The sequence below is a fragment of the Coturnix japonica genome, chromosome Z (assembly GCF_054131305.1).
Source record: "Coturnix japonica strain WE chromosome Z, WE-NBRP24, whole genome shotgun sequence".
In the NCBI taxonomy this organism is placed as follows: Eukaryota; Metazoa; Chordata; class Aves; order Galliformes; family Phasianidae; genus Coturnix; species Coturnix japonica.
The window spans coordinates 51591656-51609301 of record NC_140702.1 but is presented as its reverse complement, the minus strand read 5'-3'; the positions used below and the strand labels follow the sequence as shown (position 1 = coordinate 51609301).

The window sequence follows — 17646 nt, the reverse complement described above, 5'->3', positions numbered from 1 at the left end:
CTAACATAGTTTCAAAAAGTGATGCCCAACAAATCATCCCACAGATGTCAGAAGTTACTTTTTTGTTTTATAAAGATGTAAGAGTGTAAAATGTAGATAGAAGTCCATGGCGACTTACTCTATGATGGTTAAAAGTTAGTAGGTCGTACTACTAGCCTTGTTGTGAAAATGGGTCTCCTAAGTCTTTCTTGTAAGACACTGACAGCTGAGTTAGAACAAAGCGTTTCTAACCATAACAGACTCTCTTGGCCCAAGGACAGCTTTAATCCAACCAGAAATGACCATCCAATAGGTCACTCCTTGCTTTATCACTCTTAGGTCAGAATTTTTTTCCTAATCTAGAAAGGAAATCCGTAATTGTTCTGTACATTACTATAGTCAAATTAGATAATTGACAGTGGAATTCCAGCAGTTAAGCTATGGCAGACTTCCTATCACAGATCATTTGAAAGATCAAACAAACATAATTAAACATAACTATTCTGAGATTAAAGCTGAATTAACAGTTGAAAATTACTTTGATAACAGCACTTTAGTTTTGGTCTGCAGTACTGAAGAGTTTGTGTAGATCTTGTTTGAGATAATGACACTGCATCCATCCAGTGCAAATGCAACATCTGCTTGTTTACAGCTTGCAGAAAAAATTGGAGAGTATGAAGACAACAGATGCACATCTCGACAAGGTAATTACAACAAGCACTGCTTCAGTCTCGCTGTTAGAAGATAGTTCAGGATAACTGCAACCATGGCATACTAATCATCTTATTTTTTCAGAAGGTTTCAGGTAGAGAATAGTATGTTTAAGATCTCTGGAATATTACACTGAATGCCATGTACTTTGATATAGATAGATAGTAAATGTATATACTGAGTTCTGCTTTCAAATATGGTTTAAGAGTTCTATTGTTGGAAACAGTGTTCTTGTACATGGAGAGCATTACTACAACAGACAAGTAATACTATTCTTTCAATATTTGTCCTTATTGAGCAATTGAGATTTGAGAATTGAGCCCTATACTTACACCTGATATTTATCCCGTAGGTCGAAATGATGTCAGTGTTTGTAGATATTGGGGAGTTGCTGTTCACAACTTTGCATTAATTAAGGTGTTAGAGAGACACATTCTGTGAGTGCTTCCCTTCGTTTTTACACAGAAAATCAACAGATCAACCTGTAACAGTGAATTAGGTTTTCCTATAAATTTGATATAATACCTACAATCGCATGTGTGCTAGAAGGTTAGGAATGTGAAATGCTTTGTTTTTCCAGATATGTAACCCAGCTTTTATTTATGTCAGGGTAGAATCTTCTCTCTTGCTCTGTGCAATAAAACAATCCTTGCATATTACAGTTTAAATTGCATTTTTATCTTGGTGATTGTGTTTTATTTAGAGAGAAAATACAGTATTTTGTCTGTTTTGTGGTTTTGATTTTTAATAAATAATTGAAGGGGAAAGGGTCTGGCCTGTCACTCCTTTAGAGTATAAGCAGTTCTGTGCTAAATGCTGCTTTTAAGCATCTATCTTGTCTGTCTTGTGTGTCTTTCCATTTACAGGACATAGTGACAGTAACACTTGAAGTCCTAGGAAATATTAAGGAAGAAAACGTTAATCTCTTTATACAGGTAAATATGAATACATCGCAGTCAAGTGCGAAATCACTGTGTCCTTTTGTAGAAAATCATCTTACGCTGTTCTGTTTGTGAAAACATTTTTCCTCTTTGTAGAATCTTCTGTGGGAAAAGAATGTGAAAGATAGGACTGGATGTACCATGGATGTCATAAGACTGAAGGTTTGCCTGAAACTTCCAACCTCTTTGTTTTGTGCTTTCCCTCTTTTTAAATGGAAAGAAACTGCAGTGTATTGTCAGCCACATACAGGTCAAAGAGCAGACAAAAGAGAGAACATCAGTTTGTCATTGATCCATGTAGAGACACTTAAATACCTGCTGGCCAATGAGACCACTCAAGGTAGCTGACAGAGAAGCAAACCACAGTACTACTTGCTGTGTAGTGAAAGGGGAGACTTGCAGTCCCAAACATGAGTGGGACAGGATGAATGATCAGGACATAAGTGAAAGGAGGTGATGTTGTTTTCCCCTCCTTTGCTCTGAAAGGTCTCATCCATTTCACCTAGATGGCTCCTTATCTAGGGATGTAGTTACAGGTTTCTGTCCATGATTACAGTTATTGGCATAATAAACAGAAGTTTAACTGAGTGTAACAATGCAGCACAGTGCTAGCTATGGTCCCCCTAAAATTTTTTGATTACATCAGGCTGCAGTTTTAAAGATGTGATTTACACATAAGTGTATTCATCCCCGTGTACGATTCATTGCATAGTTCTGAGGTGAACGTTGGTGATGCTTGAGGATATACTTTCATTTTCCTTAAACCACAAAGCTAAGTAAATGATAAAAAAGTCGATTGTATGATTAGACAAGGTCTAAGGAAAACAATCAAATGTGCTGTGATTTGTTTCCTGAGAACATATGTGTGTCACAGGCAGCAAGGTAATTATTTCTACTTCACTGGAAGAAAGGTTTATTTCTTGACAAGTAGAACAACAGCAGCATAAAGCCGGCAGTGCTGATGCACTTCAAGCTGTCTGTTGTACTCATTAGCTGTACTGCTGATTAGAAGTATGCTTCTGTTGTACTGAGCTTTGGGATCCGAGTAATATTTACATTCTATTTTAGACAGTTTTCAAGTGATGAAAACTCTTTTAGTGCAACGTTTGGCATGTGAGTTAATGGACTTAGTTTTGAAGGTATTCCATTGTTAATTCCATTGCTAGTCATTTCACCACACAGATATTTGTTCTTTCTCTGCTATTCAGAGATTCTGTTTCAAGACAGTGTAAGTGTTAAGCATGAGAACTCAGTGGGAACAGACTCAGCATTTTTGCCTATTTTACATCACCTTGGACAGGTGATGAGGCTTTCATAGAGACATATATCATACATACAATCAAAGTGGCATGGTAGGAGATGACATTGAAATTTGCACAAATATTCCAGGTAACCGTCCAAATGAGAAGCTGAAGGCAGAGTATAGCAAAGTATAATTATTAATTGTAAGAATGGTTGTTACAAGAGATGACTCTGTTGCATTGTTATTTTGATCAACCTCTGCATATTTGTCAGAGGTTTTTCCCTGCTCTGTGTACTTGTAAAGTTGTTTTGTTTTTCTTTTTTTCTCCGTAAGTATTTTGTTTTTAAAGGTTTGTTTATATACTCTAACAGTTATTTTTCTGGTAAGGGACTGGTATCTATTCAAGGCAAATCTCATCAAGAGATAGTCCAAGGTGTCCATGAGCTGTATGATCTGGAAGAGACTGCAATAGAATGGAAAGAAGATGAAAAAAGAACCAATAGGTTCATTCCCAGGGTGAGAGAGTGAGGCAGACTACTACATACTGGATCGGATTAACAGCTGATGTAGTTGCCTGGAAGTAGAATAAAATGTCAGGTAACAGAGGCATCTAAGTAAAGTGTACTGAAAGAACAGACCTACAGAACAGTGAGGATTGGTAAGTGCAGAAATAGTTTTTCATTTCTAGCTTTTTCATTGATAGTTGGCCATAAAAATAGTTCCTTACAATGTAGTCACTTAAGCGGTATGAATGAAAATCATACATTGTGTAAAATGATTTTGGCATAGTTTAAATGCAAATTAATTTGAGCATTTTTTAAACATGCTTAATCCATCTGTTTTAATTATTGTCTAGCACTTGAGACAGGAGAAGCCAGAAGGCCTTGTCAATGAAGCATCTCGGTATGGATATCAAAACCACTTTTTTAATCATAGTCAGTGACTGCACTGTGCGGAAGATCATTCAAAATTGATTCTTTTTCTTTTCTAAGGTTTTCCCCTCCCTTGCTTTTAAACAAAGGTAGAAAACAAAACTTACTCTGTACTTCATTTGATCATTCTGCTTAGATATGAATTTTCTAATAAGTAGGTTGATCTGAAAATAATGCCTCCTCTTTTTTTCCATGGAAACTACAACAGATGGAGTACAAATAACAGGTTGAAAGAAGCTCAACTTTCAGCTACAAAAACAGTTTTCAGTATAGTCTCCTCACCATTAGCTATACATTTTTGCTAGCAGTGAAAAAGCCTCAGCATGCTGTGCTTGTAAACATTTCAGTGGCCATGGCTTGTCTTTCATGTCACTGGCTGCTGCTACTTATGTCTCCTGAAATGCACAAGCCACAAGTCACCTCAAGAAGCTAATACTGTAGTCATTCCATGATGTTTTAGTTGGCTGATGGTTTGGTTAATGTTTGCCTTCCTGTACTAACTAACAATCTAGTAATTTTACAGCGCTATGAGAGACATACTGCTTCTGCCTTACAAAAAACTGCTTGTTCAAGGTATTCCTTTTTTCTTTTTCTAAATGCATAGGCAGGTTGCATTAGCTGATCTTGTAATCATCAATAAAACGGATTTGGTGTCAAGGGAAGAATTGAATAAAGTCAGACCAACTGTCAGGTATGAAATTTCTGGTATAACCGTGACATTGTACATGCTGAAATGTTATTAGAAATTAGATCTCATGATTGTTCCAACAGATCGTGTAGTGAAAAAGAGCAGTGAGAAAGCAGTGAAAAAGAGTCTGCCCCTTTCTGGAGATGTTTCCAGTGCATTTCTGTGCTTCCACAGTATTATCGGCTTGCCTAAGTAAGATTTGATGTTACCTGCTCAGAAGTGTAGAATTATAGAATAGAATCCAAGAATGCTTTTAAGTTGGAAGGAACCTTCAAGGACCATTGACTCCAACCTCTGGCTCTACTCAGGACCACCCAAAATTCCAATTCTATGTCTGAGAGCTTTCTCCAAATGTTCCTTGAACTCTGGCTGCTTGGGGCTGTTCCATGTCTACGGCCCTCTGGTGAAGAACCTTTTCCCAATACCCAACCTGACCCTCTTCTGGTGCAACTCCACACCGTTTCCTTGGCTAAATTAGGCCTAACAAATGCCTTATAATAGACCTTTGTCTTAAGTGCTCACATTCTTATACTATTGGGCAGCTGTTGCCATTTGTCTGAGTTAACTACGGGGGGCAATGTCTGCTAGTCCATACATGTTTATTAGCAAATATAAAGGGGTATGGAAGATATCTGAATAATTGTCATGGATGTAAAAGAACAAATGGGCTGAATCAAAGCAGTGTTCAAAGGTGTGTTCCATCTTTCTCAGTACCCTGACAGACAAAATGGAATATTGAGAAATACTTTGCAACGTTATTTGTGGTTCAGACTCTTGAGAATTCTTAACCTTGCAGCTTGTACTGAGAGAAGAAAAATGCTCTGTTCAGTAGTAATATTTTATTGTCAGAAGTTGTGAATTTTGACCTTGGTTCGGCTATAAAATGTCACAAAAGCAAACTTTTTCTTGATGCCTCTTGGACTGTAAAACATTGAGTAACTGTGAGAGATGTCGTTATGTTTCTTGTATTGCTCTACATTGTTAAATTGTTCAATGGATATATTACAGTTGCGTTTGCACCTCATTTTGCTTTTTTCTATTTGTTTTAGGTCAATAAATGGACTTGTCGAAATTTTGGAGACACAAAGGTCGAGGTATTAGATTAACCTGTATTCCAACAAGTACCAAATCCTGTCCCACTGACATTATTTTTACCAAGCTTTCATTATGATCTGTTGGCTGTGCACATGCATACCTACCTGTACTGTGTTTTAATGTGTGCTTGTGTTCGAAGAGGTACAGAAAGATTGTTCCCATCAGAGAATTAGATAACACTTAGGCATCCAATACAAATCACATCTTTCAGAAAACGGATTCTTGTGTGGTTTTTTTTTTGTTTGTTTGTTTGTTTAGTATTAATTTATTTTTTAACTGTATTCACTAAAATTCTCTTTTTATGCTCCCATATTACTGTACAGCTGAAAGCTGCTTTACTCCATGGCAGATAGCACTGACTGCTGACATCTGAAAATAGGGCTAGCTTCTGCTGCTTTGCATTGGAATAAGAGATTAGGAAAAAAAACCAACAAACATGAACAATTATTTATATGTTTAAAAATGAGTAATCGAAGCTTCAGTACACATAATTCTTACATGCAGTGAAAATACAAAGCTTTCTTTCTCTCCCTATCTGTGCAGAGTTGATCTTTCCAATGTGCCGGACCTGCATGCTTTAGACAGTCTATCTGGAATCAGGTATGGCAATAATTTGACTTTTATTAAAAGTAATGCTCATTGCATAGATACACGCATGAAGTAGGTACATTTACATTTAGGCAGAGTCTGCATCTGAATTTCTGTTGCATGTTCTAGTTCAGACACTTGTTTACAATTCTCAGTAAGAGTAAGAAGTACTAGAAAGAGGATGTTTTTCCACTTGAGATACATGCAGCAAAAGATTGTAGGGTTTGTAAAATGAAATGAGAGCCAAAGCACCCATGATTGTTTGGCGTTTTCCCCCCGTTTCCCTTGTTGAGGCTTTAAGTTGTCCATTAGTACTACTAGTAATCAATAAGATCTCAGTGCTTTTTTCTGGTTCTCTTAAAACTCAGAGGATTTAATTTTTTTCTTGCTTTACATTGTGATGAACTGGAGACCTTAGTTTTCACAGGAAACTCTGAGTTCCACAACAACCTAAGCCTTGGAAATGTTGTTCAGCGTGTTCCTGGATCCGTTATGTCCTCTGGTTCTTTTATGACTAAGAGGCTCAGCTTTAAATTAGGAAGCACTGCACAGTGTGCAGTGGGAATTAGCTTTGGGAATGAGTTAAGTAGAAAGTGGTGTATAGTATTTCACTTCATTTTATACTGCACATTTTACTCTTAGAAGCAATGGCTTTGTTCCTTTTTTACTTCCTAACATAGTTTCAAAAAGTGATGCCCAACAAATCATCCCACAGATGTCAGAAGTTACTTTTTTGTTTTATAAAGATGTAAGAGTGTAAAATGTAGATAGAAGTCCATGGCGACTTACTCTATGATGGTTAAAAGTTAGTAGGTCGTACTACTAGCCTTGTTGTGAAAATGGGTCTCCTAAGTCTTTCTTGTAAGACACTGACAGCTGAGTTAGAACAAAGCGTTTCTAACCATAACAGACTCTCTTGGCCCAAGGACAGCTTTAATCCAACCAGAAATGACCATCCAATAGGTCACTCCTTGCTTTATCACTCTTAGGTCAGAATTTTTTTCCTAATCTAGAAAGGAAATCCGTAATTGTTCTGTACATTACTATAGTCAAATTAGATAATTGACAGTGGAATTCCAGCAGTTAAGCTATGGCAGACTTCCTATCACAGATCATTTGAAAGATCAAACAAACATAATTAAACATAACTATTCTGAGATTAAAGCTGAATTAACAGTTGAAAATTACTTTGATAACAGCACTTTAGTTTTGGTCTGCAGTACTGAAGAGTTTGTGTAGATCTTGTTTGAGATAATGACACTGCATCCATCCAGTGCAAATGCAACATCTGCTTGTTTACAGCTTGCAGAAAAAATTGGAGAGTATGAAGACAACAGATGCACATCTCGACAAGGTAATTACAACAAGCACTGCTTCAGTCTCGCTGTTAGAAGATAGTTCAGGATAACTGCAACCATGGCATACTAATCATCTTATTTTTTCAGAAGGTTTCAGGTAGAGAATAGTATGTTTAAGATCTCTGGAATATTACACTGAATGCCATGTACTTTGATATAGATAGATAGTAAATGTATATACTGAGTTCTGCTTTCAAATATGGTTTAAGAGTTCTATTGTTGGAAACAGTGTTCTTGTACATGGAGAGCATTACTACAACAGACAAGTAATACTATTCTTTCAATATTTGTCCTTATTGAGCAATTGAGATTTGAGAATTGAGCCCTATACTTACACCTGATATTTATCCCGTAGGTCGAAATGATGTCAGTGTTTGTAGATATTGGGGAGTTGCTGTTCACAACTTTGCATTAATTAAGGTGTTAGAGAGACACATTCTGTGAGTGCTTCCCTTCGTTTTTACACAGAAAATCAACAGATCAACCTGTAACAGTGAATTAGGTTTTCCTATAAATTTGATATAATACCTACAATCGCATGTGTGCTAGAAGGTTAGGAATGTGAAATGCTTTGTTTTTCCAGATATGTAACCCAGCTTTTATTTATGTCAGGGTAGAATCTTCTCTCTTGCTCTGTGCAATAAAGCAATCCTTGCATATTACAGTTTAAATTGCATTTTTATCTTGGTGATTGTGTTTTATTTAGAGAGAAAATACAGTATTTTGTCTGTTTTGTGGTTTTGATTTTTAATAAATAATTGAAGGGGAAAGGGTCTGGCCTGTCACTCCTTTAGAGTATAAGCAGTTCTGTGCTAAATGCTGCTTTTAAGCATCTATCTTGTCTGTCTTGTGTGTCTTTCCATTTACAGGACATAGTGACAGTAACACTTGAAGTCCTAGGAAATATTAAGGAAGAAAACGTTAATCTCTTTATACAGGTAAATATGAATACATCGCAGTCAAGTGCGAAATCATTGTGTCCTTTTGTAGAAAATCATCTTACGCTGTTCTGTTTGTGAAAACATTTTTCCTCTTTGTAGAATCTTGTGTGGGAAAAGAATGTGAAAGATAGGACTGGATGTACCATGGATGTCATAAGACTGAAGGTTTGCCTGAAACTTCCAACCTCTTTGTTTTGTGCTTTCCCTCTTTTTAAATGGAAAGAAACTGCAGTGTATTGTCAGCCACATACAGGTCAAAGAGCAGACAAAAGAGAGAACATCAGTTTGTCATTGATCCATGTAGAGACACTTAAATACCTGCCAGCCAATGAGACCACTCAAGGTAGCTGACAGAGAAGCAAACCACAGTACTACTTGCTGTGTAGTGAAAGGGGAGACTTGCAGTCCCAAACATGAGTGGGACAGGATGAATGATCAGGACATAAGTGAAAGGAGGTGATGTTGTTTTCCCCTCCTTTGCTCTGAAAGGTCTCATCCGGATATTTCACCTAGATGGCTCCTTATCTAGGGATGTAGTTACAGGTTTCTGTCCATGATTACAGTTATTGGCATAATAAACAGAAGTTTAATTGAGTGTAACAATGCAGCACAGTGCTAGCTATGGTCCCCCTAAAATTTTTTGATTACATCAGGCTGCAGTTTTAAAGATGTGATTTACACATAAGTGTATTCATCCCCGTGTACGATTCATTGCATAGTTCTGAGGTGAACGTTGGTGATGCTTGAGGATATACTTTCATTTTCCTTAAACCACAAAGCTAAGTAAATGATAAAAAAGTCGATTGCATGATTAGACAAGGTCTAAGGAAAACAATCAAATGTGCTGTGATTTGTTTCCTGAGAACATATGTGTGTCACAGGCAGCAAGGTAATTATTTCTACTTCACTGGAAGAAAGGTTTATTTCTTGACAAGTAGAACAACAGCAGCATAAAGCCGGCAGTGCTGATGCACTTCAAGCTGTCTGTTGTACTCATTAGCTGTACTGCTGATTAGAAGTATGCTTCTGTTGTACTGAGCTTTGGGATCCGAGTAATATTTACATTCTATTTTAGACAGTTTTCAAGTGATGAAAACTCTTTTAGTGCAACGTTTGGCATGTGAGTTAATGGACTTAGTTTTGAAGGTATTCCATTGTTAATTCCATTGCTAGTCATTTCACCACACAGATATTTGTTCTTTCTCTGCTATTCAGAGATTCTGTTTCAAGACAGTGTAAGTGTTAAGCATGAGAACTCAGTGGGAACAGACTCAGCATTTTTGCCTATTTTACATCACCTTGGACAGGTGATGAGGCTTTCATAGAGACATATATCATACATACAATCAAAGTGGCATGGTAGGAGATGACATTGAAATTTGCACAAATATTCCAGGTAACCGTCCAAATGAGAAGCTGAAGGCAGAGTATAGCAAAGTATAATTATTAATTGTAAGAATGGTTGTTACAAGAGATGACTCTGTTGCATTGTTATTTTGATCAACCTCTGCATATTTGTCAGAGGTTTTTCCCTGCTCTGTGTACTTGTAAAGTTGTTTTGTTTTTCTTTTTTTCTCCGTAAGTATTTTGTTTTTAAAGGTTTGTTTATATACTCTAAGAGTTATTTTTCTGGTAAGGGACTGGTATCTATTCAAGGCAAATCTCATCAAGAGATAGTCCAAGGTGTCCATGAGCTGTATGATCTGGAAGAGACTGCAATAGAATGGAAAGAAGATGAAAAAAGAACCAATAGGTTCATTCCCAGGGTGAGAGAGTGAGGCAGACTACTACATACTGGATCGGATTAACAGCTGATGTAGTTGCCTGGAAGTAGAATAAAATGTCAGGTAACAGAGGCATCTAAGTAAAGTGTACTGAAAGAACAGACCTACAGAACAGTGAGGATTGGTAAGTGCAGAAATAGTTTTTCATTTCTAGCTTTTTCATTGATAGTTGGCCATAAAAATAGTTCCTTACAATGTAGTCACTTAAGCGGTATGAATGAAAATCATACATTGTGTAAAATGATTTTGGCATAGTTTAAATGCAAATTAATTTGAGCATTTTTTAAACATGCTTAATCCATCTGTTTTAATTATTGTCTAGCACTTGAGACAGGAGAAGCCAGAAGGCCTTGTCAATGAAGCATCTCGGTATGGATATCAAAACCACTTTTTTAATCATAGTCAGTGACTGCACTGTGCGGAAGATCATTCAAAATTGATTCTTTTTCTTTTCTAAGGTTTTCCCCTCCCTTGCTTTTAAACAAAGGTAGAAAACAAAACTTACTCTGTACTTCATTTGATCATTCTGCTTAGATATGAATTTTCTAATAAGTAGGTTGATCTGAAAATAATGCCTCCTCTTTTTTTCCATGGAAACTACAACAGATGGAGTACAAATAACAGGTTGAAAGAAGCTCAACTTTCAGCTACAAAAACAGTTTTCAGTATAGTCTCCTCACCATTAGCTATACATTTTTGCTAGCAGTGAAAAAGCCTCAGCATGCTGTGCTTGTAAACATTTCAGTGGCCATGGCTTGTCTTTCATGTCACTGGCTGCTGCTACTTATGTCTCCTGAAATGCACAAGCCACAAGTCACCTCAAGAAGCTAATACTGTAGTCATTCCATGATGTTTTAGTTGGCTGATGGTTTGGTTAATGTTTGCCTTCCTGTACTAACTAACAATCTAGTAATTTTACAGCGCTATGAGAGACATACTGCTTCTGCCTTACAAAAAACTGCTTGTTCAAGGTATTCCTTTTTTCTTTTTCCAAATGCATAGGCAGGTTGCATTAGCTGATCTTGTAATCGTCAATAAAACGGATTTGGTTTCAAGGGAAGAATTGAATAAAGTCAGACCAACTGTCAGGTATGAAATTTCTGGTATAACCGTGACATTGTACATGCTCAAATGTTATTAGAAATTAGATCTCATGATTGTTCCAACAGATCGTGTAGTGAAAAAGAGCAGTGAGAAAGCAGTGAAAAAGAGTCTGCGCCTTTCTGGAGATGTTTCCAGTGCATTTCTGTGCTTCCACAGTATTATCAGCTTGCCTAAGTAAGATTTGATGTTACCTGCTCAGAAGTGTAGAATTATAGAATAGAATCCAAGAATGCTTTTAAGTTGGAAGGAACCTTCAAGGACCATTGACTCCAAGCTCTGGCTCTACTCAGGACCACCCAAAATTCCAATTCTATGTCTGAGAGCTTTCTCCAAATGTTCCTTGAACTCTGGCTGCTTGGGGCTGTTCCATGTCTACGGCCCTCTGGTGAAGAACCTTTTCCCAATACCCAACCTGACCCTCTTCTGGTGCAACTCCACACCGTTTCCTTGGCTAAATTAGGCCTAACAAATGCCTTATAATAGACCTTTGTCTTAAGTGCTCACATTCTTATACTATTGGGCAGCTGTTGCCATTTGTCTGAGTTAACTACGGGGGGCAATGTCTGCTAGTCCATACATGTTTATTAGCAAATATAAAGGGGTATGGAAGATATCTGAATAATTGTCATGGATGTAAAAGAACAAATGGGCTGAATCAAAGCAGTGTTCAAAGGTGTGTTCCATCTTTCTCAGTACCCTGACAGACAAAATGGAATATTGAGAAATACTTTGCAACGTTATTTGTGGTTCAGACTCTTGAGAATTCTTAACCTTGCAGCTTGTACTGAGAGAAGAAAAATGCTATGTTCAGTAGTAATATTTTATTGTCAGAAGTTGTGAATTTTGACCTTGGTTCGGCTATAAAATGTCACAAAAGCAAACTTTTTCTTGATGCCTCTTGGACTGTAAAACATTGAGTAACAGTGTGAGAGATGTCGTTATGTTTCTTGTATTGGTCTACATTGTTAAATTGTTCAATGGATATATTACAGTTGCGTTTGCACCTCATTTTGCTTTTTTCTATTTGTTTTAGGTCAATAAATGGACTTGTCGAAATTTTGGAGACACAAAGGTCGAGGTATTAGATTAACCTGTATTCCAACAAGTACCAAATCCTGTCCCACTGACATTATTTTTACAAAGCTTTCATTATGATCTGTTGGCTGTGCACATGCATACCTACCTGTACTGTGTTTTAATGTGTGCTTGTGTTCAAAGAGGTACAGAAAGATTGTTCCCATCAGAGAATTAGATAACACTTAGGCATCCAATACAAATCACATCTTTCAGAAAACGGATTCTTGTGTGGTTTTTTTTTTGTTTGTTTGTTTGTTTAGTATTAATTTATTTTTTAACTGTATTCACTAAAATTCTCTTTTTATGCTCCCATATTACTGTACAGCTGAAAGCTGCTTTACTCCATGGTAGATAGCACCGACTGCTGACATCTGAAAATAGGGCTAGCTTCTGCTGCTTTGCATTGGAATAAGAGATCAGGAAAAAAAACCAACAAACATGAACAATTATTTATATGTTTAAAAATGAGTAATCGAAGCTTCAGTACACATAATTCTTACATGCAGTGAAAATACAAAGCTTTCTTTCTCTCCCTATCTGTGCAGAGTTGATCTTTCCAATGTGCCGGACCTGCATGCTTTAGACAGTCTATCTGGAATCAGGTATGGCAATAATTTGACTTTTATTAAAAGTAATGCTCATTGCATAGATACACGCATGAAGTAGGTACATTTACATTTAGGCAGAGTCTGCATCTGAATTTCTGTTCCATGTTCTAGTTCAGACACTTGTTTACAATTCTCAGTAAGAGTAAGAAGTACTAGAAAGAGGATGTTTTTCCACTTGAGATACATGCAGCAAAAGATTGTAGGGTTTGTAAAATGAAATGAGAGCCAAAGCACCCATGATTGTTTGGCGTTTTCCCCCCGTTTCCCTTGTTGAGGCTTTAAGTTGTCCATTAGTACTACTAGTAATCAATAAGATCTCAGTGCTTTTTTCTGGTTCTCTTAAAACTCAGAGGATTTAATTTTTTTCTTGCTTTACATTGTGATGAACTGGAGACCTTAGTTGTCTCAGGAAACTCTGAGTTCCACAACAACCTAAGCCTTGGAAATGTTGTTCAGCGTGTTCCTGGATCCGTTATGTCCTCTGGTTCTTTTATGACTAAGAGGCTCAGCTTTAAATTAGGAAGCACTGCACAGTGTGCAGTGGGAATTAGCTTTGGGAATGAGTTAAGTAGAAAGTGGTGTATAGTATTTCACTTCATTTTATACTGCACATTTTACTCTTAGAAGCAATGGCTTTGTTCCTTTTTTACTTCCTAACATAGTTTCAAAAAGTGGTGCCCAACAAATCATCCCACAGATGTCAGAAGTTACTTTTTTGTTTTATAAAGATGTAAGAGTGTAAAATGTATATAGAAGTCCATGGCGACTTACTCTGTGATGGTTAAAAGTTAATAGGAGGGTCGTACTACTAGCCTTGTTGTGAAGATGGGTCTCCTAAGTCTTTCTTGTAAGACACTGACAGCTGAGTTAGAACAGAGCGTTTCTAACCATAACAGACTCTCTTGGCCCAAGGACAGCTTGAATCCAACCAGAAATGACCATCCAATAGGTCACTCCTTGCTTTATCACTCTTAGGTCAGAATTTTTTTCCTAATCTAGAAAGGAAATCCGTAATTGTTCTGTACATTACTATAGTCAAATTAGATAATTGACAGTGGAATTCCAGCAGTTAAGCTGTGGCAGACTTCCTATCACAGATCATTTGAAAGATCAAACAAACATAATTAAACATAACTATTCTGAGATTAAAGCTGAATTAACAGTTGAAAATTACTTTGATAACAGCACTTTAGTTTTGGTCTGCAGTACTGAAGAGTTTGTGTAGATCTTGTTTGAGATAATGACATTGCATCCATCCAGTGCAAATGCAACATCTGCTTGTTTACAGCTTGCAGAAAAAATTGGAGAGTATGAAGACAACAGATGCACATCTCGACAAGGTAATTACAACAAGCACTGCTTCAGTCTCGCTGTTAGAAGATAGTTCAGGATAACTGCAACCATGGCATACTAATCATTTTTTCAGAAGGTTTCAGGTAGAGAATAGTATGTTTAAGATCTCTGGAATATTACCCTGAATGCCATGTACTTTGATACAGATAGATAGTAAATGTATATACTGAGTTCTGCTTTCAAATATGGCTTAAGAGTAATTCACAACATCTTTCTCTCCACATTGGGAAGATATAAATTTGATTGGTGAACTTTTCTATGAATGAAGAATTGGATGTAGGATTGGGTCCAGAGACAGCTTGTCAGTGGCTCAATGTCTGGATGGAGTTTGGTGATGATTGGTGCCCGCTCTACAAAACTGACAGAACAACACCGTTTTTATCAGGACACACTCTGTAAGATTTACTTTTTCTTTAATTATTTATTTTTTAATTTTTTTCCTTTGCCAAAGAAAAGTGGGAGTGTCATCAGCTTTTCCATAGCACAGGATCAGCTTAAGTCAAGGTCTCTTCTCTTCTCTTCTCTTCTCTTCTCTTCTCTTTCTCTTCTCTTCTCTTCTCTTCTCTTCTCTTCTCTTCTCTTCTCTTCTCTTTTCTCTTCTTTTCTCTTTTCTCTTCTTTTCTCTTCTTTTCTCTTCTTTTCTCTTCTTTTCTTTTCTTTTCTTTTCTCTTCTCTTCTCTTCTCTTCTCTTCTCTTCTCTTCTCTTCTCTTCTCTTCTCTTCTCTTCTCTTCTCTTCTCTTCTCTTCTCTTCTCTTCTCTTCTCTTCTCTTTTCTTTTCTTTTCTTTTCTTTTCTTTTCTTTTCTTTTCTTTTCTTTTCTTTTCTTTTCTTTTCTTCTTTTCTTTCCTTTCCTTTATTTTCCTTTTCCCTTCTCTTCTCTTCTCTTCTCTTCTCTTCTCTCTCTTCTCTTCTCTTCTCTTCTCTTTCTCTTCTCTTCTCTTCTCTTCTCTTCTCTTCTCTTCTCTTCTCTTTTCTCTTCTCTCTTCTCTACTTTTCTCTACTTTTCTCTACTTTTCTCTACTTTTCTTCTCTTTTCCCCTTTCCTTTCCTTTCTACTTTTCTCTACTTTTCTCTACTTTTCTCTACTTTCTTCTCTTTTCCTTTCCTTTCCTTTCCTTTCCTTTCCTTTCCTTTCCTTTCCTTTCCTTTCCTTTCCTTTCCTTTCCTTTCCTTTCCTTTCCTTTCCTTTCCTTTCCTTTCCTTTCCTTTCCTTTCCTTTCCTTTCCTTTCCTTTCCTTTCCTTTCCTTTCCTTTCCTTTCCTTCCTTTCCTTTCCTTTCCTTTCCTTTCCTTTCCTTTCCTTTCCTTTCCTTTCCTTTCCTTTCCTTTCCTTTTTTCTTTTCTTCCCTTCCCTTCCCTTCCCTTCCCTTCCCTTCCCTTCCCTTCCCTTCCCTTCCCTTCCCTTCCCTTCCCTTCCCTTCCCTTCCCTTCCCCTTCCCTTCCCTTCCCTTCCCTTCCCTTCCCTTCCCTTCCCTTCCCTTCCCTTCCCTTCCCATTCCCATTCCCATTCCTTTCCTTTCTTCCTTTTTTTTTTTAATCCTCTATCCCCTCTCCTCCTCTCCCACCCCCTCCCCTTCTCTCCCCTCCTGTCCTCTCCCTTCCCATCCTTACCCCTCCCCTCCCCTCTTTTTCTTTTTCTTCCCCCTTTTCATATTTTTCTGATTCTTCTCCATTCTTCTTCTCTATCTTCATTTTTTCTTCTTCTGCCTTGCTTTTTTCTCTATTTTCATTTTCGTTGCAGCTTTCTTAAAATTTTTCACATTCTATTTTCTTGCTTTTCATCTTTCTTTTCTTTTTTTTCTATTCCTCTTCCTTTTCCTCTCCCATTTCCCCCCCTGTTTTCTTTTGCTTTTGGTTCTCCTTACCCTATTTGTTTTTCTTTTCCTTCCCCATTTTCTGTTCTCCTTTCTCTTTTTCTTCCCTATTTAATTTTCATTTTCTCTTCCTTCCCTCTTTATACTTTTTTTTTTTTTAATTTCCCCTTTATGTTTCCCTTTCCCCTTCCTTTTCCCTTTCCTTGTATTACTTTTCTTTATATTTTTCCTTTTTTTAAATTTTTCTTTCTTTTCTTCTTCTTCTCCCCTTCTTTCCTTTGGCTTTTTTTTTTTTTTCTTTCTTCCCCTCTTTGTTTCTTCTTTCTCCCCCATTTTCTTTCTCTTCTCCTTTTTCTATTCTTTTTCTTCCCTATTATCATTCTTCTTCTATTTCTTCCTGTTTTCTTCCCTCTTTTTTCTCCCTTTATCTTTACTTTCCCCTTTGTTTTTGTTTTTTTTGCCCTATTTCTTTTTCTTTACCCTTTTCTTCCCTATCTTCATTTAATTTTTCTTCTTTCTTGCTTTCTTTTTAATTTCATTTTCTTTCCATTTTTCCTCCCCTTATCTCATTCTTTTTTATTTCTTGCTTTTCTTCTCTCTTTTCTTTTTTCCTCCTTTTTATTGTTCTTTTTCTTCCTACTTTTAAAAGCTTGATATCTTTTTTCTTATTTTCTTCCCCCCTTTTTTTTGTTCCCATATATTCTTTACTTCTTTTCCTCTTCCTTTTCCATTTCCCCCCCTATTTCTATTGCTATTGGTTCTTCTTACCCTGTTTTTCTTTTGCTTCTCCCACTTCGGTTCTTTTTTCGTTTTTCTTCCCTATTTCATTTTCATTTTCTATCCACCTTTGCTTCCCTCCTTTTTCTTGCCCTTCTTTTTTCTTCCCCTTTATGTTTCCCTTCTTCTTTTCTATTTCCTTTCCTTTCCTTTCCTTTCCTTTCCTTTCTTTCCTTTCCTTTCCTTTCCCTTTCCTTTCCCTTTCCTTTCCCTTTCCTTTCCCTTTCCTTTCCCTTTCCTTTCCCTTTCCTTTCCCTTTCCTTTCCCTTTCCTTTCCCTTCCTTTCCCTTTCCTTTCCCTTTCCTTTCCCTTTCCTTTCCCTTTCCTTTCCCTTTCCTTTCCCTTTCCTTTCCCTTTCCTTCCCTTTCCTTTCCCTTTCCTTTCCCTTTCCTTTCCCTTTCCTTTCCCTTTCCTTTCCCTTTCCTTTCCCTTTCCTTTCCCTTTCCTTTCCCTTTCCTTTCCCTTTCCTTTCCCTTTCCTTTCCCTTTCCTTTCCCTTTCCTTTCCCTTTCCTTTCCCTTTCCTTTCCTTTCCTTTCCCTTTCCTTTCCCTTTCCTTTCCCTTTCCTTTCCCTTTCCTTTCCCTTTCCCTTCCTTTCCCTTTCCCTTTCCCTTTCCTTTCCCTTTCCTTTCCCTTTCCTTTCCCTTTCCTTTCC

General features: G+C 37.1%; 1 protein-coding gene and 1 long non-coding RNA gene across 6 annotated transcripts in view; one reads left to right on the top strand and one right to left on the bottom strand.

Moving 5' to 3' along the window:
• The window catches only part of LOC146754031 (putative COBW domain-containing protein 7), a 29818-nt gene extending 14982 nt beyond the window's left edge, over positions 1–14836 (top strand). For 3 of the 5 annotated variants that reach the window (XM_085529537.1, XM_085529538.1, XM_085529536.1), the window contains 10 exons: positions 632–683; positions 1557–4497; positions 5544–5588; positions 6133–6189; positions 7480–7531; positions 8405–8473; positions 8576–11349; positions 12398–12442; positions 12987–13043; positions 14338–14422. In XM_085529537.1, coding sequence (XP_085385663.1) covers positions 4403–4497; positions 5544–5588; positions 6133–6189; positions 7480–7531; positions 8405–8473; positions 8576–8827 — 570 coding nt within the window. In that variant the 5' untranslated portion in view covers positions 632–683; positions 1557–4402 and the 3' untranslated portion in view covers positions 8828–11349; positions 12398–12442; positions 12987–13043; positions 14338–14422. The other 2 variants (XM_085529540.1, XM_085529539.1) reach the window with 2 other exon arrangements.
• LOC146754030 (uncharacterized) overlaps positions 1–17646 on the bottom strand; it is a 100269-nt gene that overhangs the window by 75998 nt on the left and 6625 nt on the right. The gene's annotated exons all lie outside the window — the stretch shown is intronic.